The 14,835-nt window shown below is 45.5% G+C and overlaps 1 protein-coding gene across 1 annotated transcript; it reads left to right on the top strand.

The window, feature by feature from the left end:
• The first annotated feature begins 3,373 nt into the window (after nucleotides 1–3,373).
• FBXL12 (F-box and leucine rich repeat protein 12) lies at nucleotides 3,374–8,123 on the top strand. Its single transcript, XM_028520580.2, has 3 exons — nucleotides 3,374–3,811; nucleotides 3,898–3,970; nucleotides 6,841–8,123. Exons 1-3 carry the CDS (start codon nucleotides 3,708–3,710, stop codon nucleotides 7,660–7,662), a joined length of 999 nt encoding a protein of 332 aa, XP_028376381.1. The 5' UTR covers nucleotides 3,374–3,707; the 3' UTR covers nucleotides 7,663–8,123.
• Nucleotides 8,124–14,835: the final 6,712 nt, after the last annotated feature.

The raw sequence follows: 14,835 nt of genomic DNA, 5'->3' as shown, positions 1-14,835 counted from the left end.
CTGCAACTACGGGGCCTACGGGAAGCCGAGTCGAGTCCCGCCCTCTGCCTTCATTCTGGGCTGGGTCTCCCCACTAGGGTGCAGAGTATAGTCGATAAGCGAAGGAAACGAATGGCCTGATCCTGGATCCTGGCCTGGATACCAGCACTTATTAGAATGGACGTTGCACGCTAACAGCAGCAGAAACGAGGAAGGTGGAAACGGCACACAGGCAAAATCTTCCAGGTTTTTATCTTCAACAAAGGTAGCTTCCGCCCTCAAGTAAGCACTTGGTAGATCTCAAACATACCTTGTAGCCCCTGTACTACAGGTTGGTCCCCCGGGCTGGTGCGACAGGGGGCGCCCCTCCCTATGTTCTGTGGATGAAAGGGAGTTCTAAGGATAGTAACCTCACAGGGTGATCTGATCAAAAATTCCAAACTGGGAGGTCATAGTGGGTAGTCTCGTCCCAGGCATATAACGTTTTAGTAAAAGGTTTACTTTGCTTTAAGCAAGCCCTGTCCATTGTTTCTGAGAATCTAGGTTAACACACCGTTGTAATAAGCCTCACCACAATTAAGAGAGCACATAATCTTGTTAACTATCCTGTAATCCAATCTCTGCCTTTCTCTCCTTGCTGGTTTCCTCCTTAATTTCAAATGCATAAGAGCCACAAAACTTGCTCTGTGGAGCATTTGAGATCTTCCCAGCATGTGGTCAGTTTGGCTCCGATAAAGTCTTATAAAAATTCTCTACAGGTTTGGATGTTTCTTATGTTGATACCCCAAGATAAATTGCTGAGACCTATTTTCCTTGGTGTTTTTTGGTATTTTCCCAGATTATCTACAACGAACATGTTACGTTTGTAAGGGGGTGGGGGTGGGGGTGGGGTAGTAAATGTGAGTTGTTTTTTTTTTTAGTCCTCACCTGAGGACATTTTTCATTGCTTTTAGAGAGAGAGAAAGGGGGGATGAGAGAAGGAAACATCAATTGGTAGCCTCCCTTACAAGCCCGACCAGGGATCAAACCTTTTGGTGTACAGGAGGATGCTTCAACCAACTGAGCACACTGGCCAGGGCTGCTGGTTGTTTTTTTTTGTTTGTTTGTTTTAAAGGAAGTTCTAATTTCTCAATGTTATTCAAAGATAGCTCAAGCACAGGATCATGGTGCTGAGTTATGGGCTGGGGGAGATTGGAAAGGGGTGGGGAGCATTTTAGAAAGGGGAGGAAAATAAGTCTGAGGTTGCTGGGGGCTTGGGATCCATGGGGAGCTTCAGCTGGACTAAGCCATCCTGAGCGGGTCAGGCAATGGGAAGTCCCAGAACTAGACTGCCAATGCTACAGACACTCCCCTGAACCCAGGTAAGAGGGGGAGGGGGCCTTAGGGCATAGGACACCACACCCGGGTAATGTTAATTTGGGGCTTCTTACCAAAGGGCTCAGTGACTGTGCATTGAAGGGCCAGGGCAGCCCCATGCCCCTGCCCGGGAGGCAGTAGGATCTGCAGTCAGATTTGCTCCTTCTTGGGGAGGTAGGTGCTTCCTAGGAAGGAGAGGTCTGGGTCCTGACCCAAGGAGCAAGTTGGGCAGGCCCCTTCTGCTCCTTTGTTTCCTGGGTTTCTGGCCCAGAGGAAGGAGCTTTCTTATGGGGATCCCTTCTCTTCATTCTGCAGGTGGGGCAGAAGATGGTTCTTAGGAACCTCCTGTATCTGTGCTGATGGCAGAGATACCTTCACATCTAGGGTTCACCAGAGGGGAATCATCTTAGGGGTAGAGGGAGTTGTTCAGGAGATCCCTTTCCCTAAAATCTCAGCATGTCAGCAGGCCTTGAAGGTACAGCAATGACTGGGGCTGACCTGCCACCTCAGAGTTCAGTCTGATAGAGGAGGAAGACAAAGAAGACAAATGAAGAGGTTTTTGCAACACACTGTGATAGGTGGTGTGAGTGGAAGCCCAGTCCTTGGGAGCCCAGAAGGGCTCCTCTGCAAGATGATGTGGGTTTTCCGGAGGAAATCACGACCATAGAGCATCTTGAAGGCAGCCAAGTTCTGGGATCAGAAAAATTTGAGATTGGGGTCCTAGCATATGACTTGACCTCTGTGCAATTCTTTTGATATTTTCTTTCAGTCACAAGATGGCTGCCAGAGCTGGAAACATGTTTCCTGTGCTCTTAAGGAAAAATATCAAAGGATTTATTTATAAAATCTGTTTTTATATTAAGGTTGAAATATTTTAGATACATTATATATTTTTTAAGATTTTATTTATTTATTTTTAGAGAGGGGAGGGAGGGAGATAGAGAGAGAGAGAGAGAGAGAGAGAGAGAGAGAGAGAAACATCAATGTGTGGGTTGCTAGGGGTTATGGCCTGCAACCCATGCATGTACCCCGGCTGGGAATCGAACCTGGGACACTTTGGTTCCCAGCCCGCGCTCAATCCACTGAGCTATGCCAGCCAGGGCTCAAAGGATTTATTTATTAATAAATATTTGGGACTTATGTTTTTTATAGGTAATATGTACTTGCACATGGTAAAAATTCAAGCAGTATAAAAGTATATATACAGCACACAAAGTCAGCTTGCCTTCAGACCCCCGCCCCTCCCCAGGAACAACTACCCTTAAAAGTTTCCATTTTGTAGCCCTGGCCAGGTGGCTAGGTTGCAGCATTGGCCCATACACTAAAAGGTTGGGGGTTTGATCCCTGGCTCAGGTGCATAATGATTATGTTCTTTTTCAATTACTATTTTAAAAATGAGTGATATTTAGTCTGGCTAGTGTGGCTCAATGGGTTGAGTGCCAGCCTGTGAACCAAAGGGTTGCCAATTCGATTCCCAGTTGGTGCACATGCCTGAGTTGTTGGCCAGGACCTTGGTTGGGAGCTTGAGGAGGTGGCCCATGGATGTATCTCCCGCACATCGATGTTTCCCTCCCTCTGCTTCCCCTACCTTTCTCTCTAAAAATAAGTAGAATCTTTTTAAAAATAAATAAAAATGAGTGACATTTGATAGGACTGTCAACTCAGCCTCTACGTCAACAATGTCACTATCAATCAAAACGAAAAGTTCAACATGCCCTTTAACAAATTATTTCTTGTCTACAAATTATTCTCGTGCATATGCATAAAAAACATTGTTAAGATTGAAAAGTAGAAGCCACGCAGTCCGCCACGTTCTCCGCTCCAGGGTTCGTCACCGCCTCTGCTTCACCTTCCTGGCTCCGCCGTGCCTTCACCTTCCTGGCTCCGCCGTGGTCCCCAACCCCAGCCCTCCCCGTCTGCTCCCGGCCCTGCTCCCTGGCCTGTCACCACCCCAGCCATGCCTTTGGAGTTTGGTCTGGTCCCGAACCCTAACCTCGGCTCTGTGGCTGGTCCTGGTCCCCATCTCAGCCCCGGCGCTTCCCATCACTTCGGAGGTTGGTCCTTGTCCCAAGCCCCGCCCCCGAGGAGCCTCACGTTCCTTAAGCCCGCCCCCAACCGCCCCCCCCTTAGCCACGCCCCCTGTGTTGCCCGCGCCCCAGCGAGGTCTTTCCGGCTTACTACTGGTTGGAAGCTCATTCTATGCTTCTGGTCCGAATCTCCTGGAGGGGCTGAACCACGTTCCCTCTGAAGGAAAGCTGAAACTCTCCGCTGGCTACCAGAGGCCGTTGTCACCTCCCTGCCCGCACCCCACTACCCTCGCCTCCTAAGGCACTCCCAGGGCAAATCACGGAGTTCCTTTACCAGAAGTGGCAATGTGTGTCAGCGGGATCATGGCGACTCTTTCGGACTTGCCGGACTTAGTCCTGTTGGAGATCTTTTCTTACCTCCCGGTCCGGGACCGGATTCGCCTCTCCAGGTGCGGCCTCGCCCCGTGGTTGGGAGGGCGGGAGGGGAAGGGCCGGGCAGGGTTGGGGCTGTTCTAACGGCATTCTCCTTCCTCAGGGTCTGTCGCCATTGGAAGAGGCTGGTGAACGACGGGTGGCTGTGGCGACACATCGACCTGTCCGTCTACCAGGTAAATGAGGTAGGCGGGGCGGACTTGGGCCGCGGTCTGGTGGCTGGACCTCAGGGACCAGCCCCCTCCCACCCTGGATTTCCAGCCAGGCTGTCCTGGGCACATCCCGCCTGTGTCACCTACGTGTTCCTTTGCTACCTCCTGGCCTCAGTTTCCCCATCTCTAAAGCGAGGATAGCCGAGATTGTTAGGGAATGGGCTTAGTGTCTGAGATGTACATAGTCAGCATATGATAAATGCTGGTTGATGACTAGATTATCACTTATGATTATTATTATTATTGATGAGTTTTCATGGGAAAATAATTTTCCATAGTCAACTTATTTCCAGAATTAATTTCCTGAGTAGTGCAACTGAACCGTTTCCACTTTCTACCATTTGCATTTTTTGTTTTTATTGTGCATTATTTCAAATATATAGAAATGTATAGAGGATAACATGATTTCAAAGAAACAGGTACTCACCACCTAGATTTAACCTGGTTTATTCTTTGGCCTTATTTACTGAGGATCACATGAAACACACACACACACACACACACGACATTTATAGATACATTTTTTGCCCTTTTTGAAACCCTCCTCAGAAGGAACCACCATATAAAATGGAATCGTAACTTTCCTTTGGCTTTCTATTTACTACCTATGTGTGTGCCCATAAGCCATATACAGTACTGTTAATGTGTTTCTAAAGTTTAGATAATGGTATTTTATTTAGAAAATTAAATGCTGTTTTACCTATATTTCCACCACAACTAGCTTTATTCACACTACATCACTTTTTTAAAAAAATTTTGTTTCAGAGAGAGAGGAAGGGGGAGGGAGAGAGAGAAAGAAACATCGAGTTATTGTGCAGTTTGCATTCGCGATCAGGGCACATACCCAGGTTGCAGGTTCTATTTGGTCAGGGCACGTACTAGAAGGAACCAATGCATGTTTCTCTCTCAAACTGATGTTTTTTTCTTTCTCTCCCCCTTCCTCTCTAGAAGCATTAAAAAAAGTCCCCCTTGAGTGCTTAAAAAACAAAACAAACTTGCAAAGTGGAAAGTTTTGTTTTGTAAGTTTGACACTAATTCATTTGTTGCCAAAACCTGACCTGAAGTGGGTTGAAGATACTAATGTCCTTTTTCTTATTCCACTTAGAATAAATAGTCTTATGTTATTCTGAATAATATTAACCTGATAACAGGGTGCTGACCTAGACCCCACTAGTGGTGTTGCATATGGTGTCTACATCGTTAATTCTGAATTCTGAAACCCATCTGTCCACAAGGAAACTGAAAAAAGCTAAAACTGCCCAGGGTACATCAGTTCTAGGTTTAAAAAAAATCACAGCCTGGTAATAGCAAAAGACTATTGTAGCAAAAGACTATTTACTTTTGTAAAAAAGTAGCCCTGAGAAGTTAGACTGAGAAAACAAACAACTGATAGCACTGTGCATTGCACTGTATGTACATTTTACCTAGAAAAATAATAAAGAAAACACAGCATACATTTTTTGACTATTTTTGACAGAGGAATCACATCTTCCTGGACAAATTTAAACCTTCAAGTTTGAAGGACAAATTTTTTTTTGGATAAGGAATTGTGGCCCTGTATAGAAATTATTTTTATTGAGATTACCTTTTTAAAAATGATTATTGTTTTCTGTATTATTTTTTCTATCATCTTATGAAAAATTTTAAACATACATAAAAGTTGAAAGAATAGTACAGGGAACACGAAGATACGCCACCGTTTATAGTGAACTACATTTGTTGTATCACCTGTTGATCCATCCCTCTTTCCATCCACCAATCCATTTTATTTTCTAAATACATTGCAAAATAAATTGCAGATAAAACAAACAAAAACAAAAAAAGTTAAAGTATTACTACAGATGAAGCTAAGAGCCTCTGGTGGTTGTTTTCTGGTGCCCTTAACCTTTCCCCAGAGTAACCAGGATTCAAAATATGCAAAATAATAAAAGGTGGAAAGGAATGTCTCCCCGCAACAATCTTGTCACCCAGGTTACCCTGGCTTTTCCCCCAGAGGCAGCAAATACTCCCATTTTCTTTGGAGTCCTTTTGGAGGTATTTTCTGCATGCAAAAATATAATTGTCTTTATTAAAAAGCAAAACAGGTGGTAGTGGGTATCTACATTTTAAATTTTAATAAAAATCACCAGATTGTGTTCCAAAGTATCGGGACTAATTCCCACCAGCAGGGCTCGAGAGCTGGTTCTCCACAGGTAGGCTAATATTTGATATTCTGAAACAAAAAAATTTGTCCTTCAAACTTGAAGGTTTAAATTTGACCAGGAAGATGTGATTCCTCTGTCAAAAATAGTCAAACAATGTATGCTGTGTTTTCTTTATTATTTTTCTAGGTAAAATGTACATACAGTGCAATGCACAGTGCTATCAGTTGTTTGTTTTCTCAGTCTAACTTCTCAGGGCTACTTTTTTATAGCTTTTGCTATTACCAGGCTGTGATTTTTTTTTTTTAAACCTAGGACTGATGTACCCTGGGCAGTTTTAGCTTTTTTCAGTTTTCTTTTACGTTATTATTTCTTTCCAAGGTGGTCATTAAAATAGGGATAAAAATCTTGGTTACTTACTCCACAGCATAATGAGAATCCACTCTGTTGCTAGAGACAGGTCTGTTACAGTCTTTTTCTTGCATTGCTTTTACTCAAATCTGGAAGTCAAAGTGTTGGGGTTAAATTGTTTTGTTACTCTGGAGAAGTGTCTGGTCAGATGAAGTTGGTGGTGGAAGGATAATTCCAGGGGAGCAGCAGAACTCCCACTGGAGTTCATTTGACTCCAGGTAGGTGAGGACCTTGGAAGATCACTATGTCTCTCACCTAGTCACCCCTATCTTTGGCTCTTAGGTGCGGCCTAAAGTCATATGGCACCTCCTTCACCGGTACATGACATCTCGCCTCCATTCTTTGCGCCTGGGTGGTTACCTGCTTTCAGGCTCCCAGGCTTCACAGTTGTCCCCAGCCCTGATGAACGCTCTGGGCCAGAAGTGCCCCAACCTGAAGCATCTCTGCCTGCATGTGGCCAACCTGAGCATGGTGCCAGTCACCAGTCTGCCTTGTACCCTGAGGACCCTGGAGCTGCACAGTTGTGAGATTTCCATGGACTGGCTCCTTGAGGGGCAGAACCCCACCGTGCTGCCCCTACTTGAGTGCATGGTGTTGTCTCGAGTTCCTGCCTTTCGGGATGAGCACCTGCAGGGCCTGACCCGCTTTCGCGCCCTGCGCTCACTGGTGCTGGGCGGCACCTACCGGGTGACTGAGATGGGATTGGATGCAAGCCTACAGGAACTGAGCTACCTGCAAAGGTTGGAGGTGCTGGGTTGCACCCCTTCGGCTGACAGCACCCTCCTGGCCATTAGCCGCCACCTCCGAGATGTTCGGAAGATCAGGGTGACCATCAGAGGCCTCTCTGCCCCTGGTCTGTCAGTCCTGGAGGGAATGCCAGCCCTGGAGAGTCTGTGTCTGCAGGGCCTGCACATCACCCCGGAAATGCCTTCCCCAGCTGAAATAATCTCCTCCTGCCTCACCATGCCGAAGCTTAGAGTCCTCGAGCTGCAGGGGCTGGAGTGGGAGGGTCAGGAGGCGGTGAGGATCCTGCGTAAGGGCCTGCCCCACTGTCTGGTCGTTGTCAGGGCCTGCCCGAAAGAGTCTATGGACTGGTGGATGTGACTCACCACCTGTCCCTGAGGTGTATCAGTTTTTATCAATGAGACCCAAGCCCTCTAGGCAGTACCTTGCTGCTGATAGGTAATTAGATTAAAGGGGCCTGAAGGCCAAAGGTAGAGAGAGGCCAATGGTCTTGGCACCACCAGATCATTGGAATTGTTGGCCACCTGTGTAGCTTCTGTGACATCAGCTGGCCTGGCCTCCACATCTGGAAATGGGGAAGACCATAGCTACCTCATGGTTATGTTGTGAAGCCTTGCACTTTCCTGGGCCTGAGAAGGTCCTCAATGAAGGGTCATTGTCAGACAGCCCTCAGGAACGGGAGGGATGCAGAGGGTGTGCTTAGGAGTTAGGGGGACCTGAAGGGCCAGGGCCCCTTAGGAAGCATGGAAGGACTGTGTACACCCACACACCTCCACGCTGATTATACCTACATGCATGGATTAAAGCGTTAATGAATTTTATTTCATTTTTTTGTATTTTATATTTCCTGAGTTTTCCACAATATATATTACTTTACTATTAAAGAAAAATACTTATTTTGTTTAGAAAAAGAAAGCATTTGGTTTATTCAACACACATTTCTAAAGCCCCTGCAATTTTGCAGGCACTGTCCTAGGTGCTGGGTCACAGCAGTGACCAAACAGACAAGACCTGAGAAGACAGGGTGATAAACACATGAGCACATCCAGGGAACAGTTTCAGAAATGGAGACAATAAGCCAGGGTCACATGTTGGAGACACATGGTTAGTAGCATGGGCCTCTGAGCTGTGTTGAGTAACCAGCCCTGGGGAGTGCTGGGGAAGATAGAAACGGCAACGTTGCTGGTGGAAATGAACTTGGCATTTCCAGGAACTGGATGAAGGTCCCTGTGGTTGAAGGAACGAGGAGTGAGCAATAGGGGTGAAGTCAGAGATGATGGGGTGAGGTTGCACAGGGTCTCACAGGTGGCTCAGGTTTTAGGGGCTCCTCTTCCTGCATTTTCAGTCTGAACCACTTGAAACATGCAGGTGGCAGACTGATAGTGATCATGGGCGCCACCTGGTGAGATGAGCGTTACTTCTGAGCTGTGCTAGGTAGGAGGGCTGTATGGTCTCACCACCTGCCCCCTCAGCCAGCCTGCTCTGTGGTGGGCAGAGCCAGGAGAGAGAAGGGAGCTGAGCTGGGTATCCTTGTGTGTTGCCACCCTTCAAGGCCAGGCAGGTTCATGGTATTTGTGCAGATGGAAGAAGATTCTTGGGGCCTTTGAGATGTCTGGCGTGCCTTTATTCACTGGTGGGCGAGCCACGCACGCATGCATGTCTATATGCATGTCTCATGTCATGGCCTCTGCTCCCCAACGTGGCCCCCATCGTGGCACCTGTCCCCTTGTGTGTGCCTCCCATTATCATTACCCCTAGTAGGGAGTCCCTGCCTGTTAAAGTACTAGAGGGGAACAAAGCTGGCAAGACGCCAGAACGTTACATAACATAACATAACATAACATAACATAACATAACATAACATAACATAACATAAGTTCTGCGAATGCAAGCCCACTTCATGTTATGGGAACAGTTTATCGGACCCAGTCTCAAGGCTGTGAGAACACTGGCCCAGACACCTGGGTGAGGAAGCCAGACTGCCTCCACTTACCCTACACCTTGATTCCTTATTCCAAGTGTGTCTGTCAGAGAAGACCCAGGTGTTTCTCCCATGCTTTTCCCACTGGAGGTTAGAGTGGAAATTCCCTCCTCATCTGGCCACATGAGCACTGGGGTATGAGTTCTCCCCTAGTATGGCCATGGTTAGGGTCTACTGGTCTCATACCACGACAAACTTGGCGGTTCCAGCTCAGCACTGGGGCACTGGGTAGATCCAAGCTGTGGCATGGGGACTGGAGAAGTATAGGGTGGGGAAATGAGGTCTTTCTGGAGACCTGGGATCGATTGTAGGGACTGTGATAGAAGGGCCAACACCAATGCTGCCTGGGCTGGCCCTGCTGGTGGTCCTGTGTCGGGAGCGGATCAACAGCTGACCTTTGACACAGTTGGGTTGGGTGAGACGCATCTGCACAGTAGAGGTGATTATGGTTGGATCTCCTGTCTATCTCTTCCTGTATGCCTGTCCCTGCTAGCAATAGGTGGTGGGGTTTTTAGATACCTGTGTGTTATAACAAAAAATCTGCACGATATGATTTGTTGACCACAGAATAGAGACCCCTAGCAATCCTAATGTTGCCTGTTTCCCTCACCTGGGAAATTAAGGACAAAATTAAACTATGGGCAGACCAACTGCCAGAGCGCTGAAGGAAGCTGTTGCTAGGAATGTTTCTTAGGGAGTCACCACCTGAAAGCTTAAGATTTATTAGAGCCACTACCCCTCCCATACCCTGGACAGGAGTGTATAGAAATAAGGAGTTCTAGTTGAGAATAATAATCTCAATACATGGAAACAAACACAAAACATGGCCCCTCCCCAAAATGTATAAATCAAAAAATATAGGCCCAAAATTAGTTATTTGATTGAGATAAATCTAATTTTAATGGATAATAGTTGATTTCTATATACCTATAAATCACCCCTTGCACCCTTTTAATTTAGACCAATTCCTAGAATTTTAATAGATACCTAGTTACTAATTGGCACATGAAAGTTTGTGCCCATATAGCTTCATTGGCTAAGTGATTAATGACCCTCTTAGTCAAAATAACCTTTGTTTAATATGGTTGATCTGTGGGACTTCCTGTACTTTTCGGTTATTTCTTTGTTTAACATGATTGATCTGTAAAATCTTCTGTTTTTAGAAATTATTTCTGTGGTAACCATTTCTGTTTTAACAATCACACTATGCAATGAATGTTGTATAACCTCCCCTATAAAAATAAAGATTGATTTTTCTTGGTGAGTCAGTTGGGCCCAAAAAGCCTGACTGTCCTCGGCACCCCACCTGGTGTCTTGATTCAGTCTCTTTGCCTTAGCCATGCATCCTCTGGGGACCCTGAGACCCCGCTGAGGCTGGACCCCGGCAGTCCTGGAGGTGGGCTGCAGATGCTCCACCTAAAGCAGTTCTAGGGGGGAAAAAGCTGCTTCCTTTCACTCTGCCTTTCTAGGAGGAACAGAGAAGCAGATGTGAAGTTCAAGTCAGTGGTGCACATGTAAACGTTTAACAGTGTTAGCAGGTGGTGGTGGTGGGGAAGCCCTGATGTGAAGGATTAGTAAAAGGCAGATTTGTGTGGTGTAAATACTCCCATCATGGCTGCTTTCAAGCTATCAACGGTTTAACAGCTGATTCACAAAATTCCTGAAAGTTTAGTAATGGGTAGTCCTGAGCTGCCATGAACACAGCACTGGTTAGAGGGGTCTTCTAGAGGACTCACTCTACCTTAGTGACCCCTTTCTGGGCTTAGCTCTGAGGGGTGGTGCGGTTACAGGATGTCATATAGCTTCCCACTTCTTGATATCCCCCACCCCTAACCGTTGTCTTCTCCTGGATAAGGGGTTACAGCCTTAAGAATAACCTCTATTTGAAAATATACCTGAGATTTGTTTCAACCATGGATAGTAAGGTGAGTGACAGGCAGACAACTGTCTGAAAAAAGGTTTGTTACATACAATTCCCAAGAGAAGGGGGCACGTCTTGCCACTCATGGCCACACTGGGGTGCACCAGAATTGGTCAGAAAGAGTGAGGGTAAAGCATGAGCAGAGGATTTATTATGACTTTTGTGGGAAGGAATAGGCGAGGCAGGGTAAGCAAGTTGAGCAAGTTTAAGCAAGTTTACAATTGGCTAATTTGAATAATTTCAGTGGGCTCTAGGGGTTGTCCCTAGTTGTCTGTTACTTGGTCCTTGGGTGATTTAAGGCAAAGTGTATATTGGTTTAGAGTGGAAGAGATAGATAGTTTGAATTGGTTAGTTTGCATTTGAAAGGTGTGCCAGAAGGCAAGTTGTTTGTTGTCTCCAGGAATTATCCAACCCTTGTTGGGGTGGTCCTTCCCCAGGTTTGCAAGGCCCTAAGATGTCAAGGCATTATAAAATACAGGAAATTTAAAAAGCATGATCAATACTCTTTCCAGGATAGGTTAAGGACCACCACAACAGCTGACATTATTGAGTGTTTATTTTGTGTCAGGCACTGTGCTCAGTCCTTCCTGCTTGACTTGACCTCCTACCAGCACCCCAGTGAAGAAGGCACAGAGGGAGAAGAAACTGAGAATCAGGATAAAATATAAAATATAAAAAAAAAAGAAAAAAAAAAGAAAAAAGAATTTTTAACACTACGGAGAGTGAATCTCTTTCTAATCCCAGACCCTGGGGGGAATCATTGTGCGAAGTTTGATATATTACCTTCTAGAACTTTGTCTATTATTAGGACTTTGGAGAAAATCAATGACATACCTGAGTTTGGGACCAATCACAGGAATCAGAAGTGATTTATTCAGCTTTATGACTGATAAGAGCAGGCTTGGAGCATGTGGATTCACTATGAGGCCCCAGTGAGCTTTCTGGTGATTTCACTCCTGAACTTGCCAACCTACTTGGGCATGGCACAGCTGCTCAACCACAAGGCTCCTCTGGATGATTACTGCCTGGCCTCGGCCTGATCAAAATACCCTCTCTCTGGGGTCCCATGGACTCCCAAAGGGAGAGAGAAAGGACATGAACCAAAGAAGCTCAGTTCCTTTTTCCAAACTGACTAGTCAGATAAAGTACATGGGTGTGTATGTGCAGAGTGGTCAGGACTGTCACTTCAGCTGAAATTTCTCTACTTGGACACAGGAAGTCAGAGGACAGAGTTTCCTCCCTACCTCAGACTGCAGTAGATTGCGTTGCCTGTTTTGTGGAGGTTTCAGCCTACTGATAGTGATACTATTGGCTAGGACCACCTACAACTTGTGATGAGAACCCCCAGACATTTCTGCGACCAAAGCTCATGTTGTGCTTCCACCTGCCCTTGTGGTCCCTATTATTATAGAAATACATGCTTCAGGAAACTTCGACATGACAGGGTTTATTATTCTCAGGCCCTGGAGTGCACACAGCATGCAAAGGCCATACGGCAAGGTCATAGGTAGAGTGAGAGGGAGAGAGAGCATGGACTTGAGGCTCTGCCTTTATTGGGGTCAAGGGTGGGGGCCTAGGGTTTCTTGGGTTCACATTATTGGTGAATTTAAAATATAAGAGCAGAAAATAAGGAGTGAGAAAGGAAAAGCAGGGTCACTCAAGTGGTCAGTTATCTAGGTTACTCGGGGTTTTCCAAAAGGGAAACCATGGGTGGGGCAGCCTGCTTTCAGTCTGGTTGCTTAGCTAGTAACTGATTCATGCAATGGCAATATGTTTATTTGAGGTAGATGTCTTTGAAATGGATGCTTCAGCAATCAAAAGCTTATTGTCAGGCATGCACACTGCACCCCCTTAAACACAGACATTCCTTAAGCTTTGCTTACTCCTCCCTACAAAAGAAGTTTTTCTGTCTAATTTTTTAGATGCTTGCAGAATCTTATGGTCTCCTTAAAAGGCAATAGGCCTTTTTCTCCATCTTGCAATAATCTTTTGAATGAAGTTTCTTTTTTTTTTTTTAGCAAATCACCACATTTAGATTTACTTATTTATTTATTTTTAGAGAGGGAAGGGAGGGAGAAAGAGAGAGAGAGAGAAACATCAATGTGCAGTTGCTGGGGGCCATAGCCTGCAACCCAGGCATGTGCCCTGACTGGGAATGAACCTGCAACATTTTGGTTCACAGCCCGTGCTCAATCCACTGAGCTACGCCAGCCAGGGCTGAATGAAGTTTCTTTACTGAGGTCCAGAATTATTTTTATTTGACACTGGAAAACAACAACAAAAAAGCAATCCTTGAAGTCATTCTCAACTCCTTACCCAAAACTACACATCAAATCCACCAGAAAATACCCACCCGCTCTGCCTTAATACTCAAGTCCCACTCTTTCTGCCCTCCCCTGCCACCATGGTCTAGCCACCTCCATCTTTCCTCCCTGATTCGATGTTTGCCTCCCTAGAGTTGCACAAAAGACAAAGAGACCTTTTAAAAATACACATCAGATAATGTTCCTGTAGTTCAAAACCCTTCATGGGCTCCCCATTTCACTCAGAGTCAAACCCAAGATTTTTACAGATGTCCAGGTGGTCCAGTATAATCTAATTCTGTTACTTTTCTGATTTCACTTCCTTCTAGTCTCTATCCTGTCAAACTTATTTCAACTCTTTCAGACATTTTGGCTTCTGCTGTTTGTTAAAGAGACCAAACATTCAGGGCTTTTTGCACTTGCTGTTCACTCTCTCCACAGAAATCCATAGACATTCCCTAAATTCCTTCAGCCTGGTTTCTGGGGGTGAAATGTGAAGTGTGCACACTTGCACTTCTGTGTTCCAACGACTCCGGGCTTCAGTTCTCTCATCTGTCAAATTGTCACTCCTTTCCTCCCACTGCTCCTCTCCCCCCAGCCCAAACACTAGGCAGATGTTCTAACCCAAAGATATATTGGGTGATAAAAGTGCTTCTTAAAGATTTTATTTTAAAAAAATGCTTTCAAAAATAGGAAATTTCTCATAGGGAAGGAAGGTATGACTGGTATTAAGAACAGCTGAGAGATAGTGTGTAATACCCATGAATCCCAGAAGATGGCAGTACATCACTGGATTTACAGGTAAATTATATCTTCATAACAGGAATTGAGAAACTACCAATATTTGTCTCTACTTCAGAAAGGGGAAGGAGAAGGAAATGCATATTTGTTGGGCATCTGCTTTTATCAGCTGGATGTTCTTGATTTCTATTTGTGATTTGTCAGAGCATGTCCCTTATCTGTCAGAACTCTCCAAAAATAATAAAATGGGAAATGAAACAAAAAGCTAAGTGTATGTATATATAGTGTCTAGGAGTTGACCTAACTGAAAGACAATGCACTGAAGAAGAAAATAAGACTTTCTTCAAGGCCGTAAAGAAGGAATGGGATGAATGGAAGTGTGATCCACTTTGTGGACTGGCAGATACCTTTGTAAGCCTGGTGTACTCTTGTATAGTCTCAGAATGCAGATAAAGAAGATCAAGAAAAGCTTTTTTGGTATCCTTAGAACTGGCAACTAGAAACGAGGTCCCTCCCAAGGCCGGCCCTCAACCTCATTCCCTCCCCTGGGGTTCCACCCTCTGATGGTGGAGCCCACTTTAGCCCCG

Source organism: Phyllostomus discolor, chromosome 8, assembly GCF_004126475.2.
Source record: "Phyllostomus discolor isolate MPI-MPIP mPhyDis1 chromosome 8, mPhyDis1.pri.v3, whole genome shotgun sequence".
Classification (NCBI taxonomy): domain Eukaryota; kingdom Metazoa; phylum Chordata; class Mammalia; order Chiroptera; family Phyllostomidae; genus Phyllostomus; species Phyllostomus discolor.
This window is presented reverse-complemented; position numbering and strand designations above follow the sequence as displayed.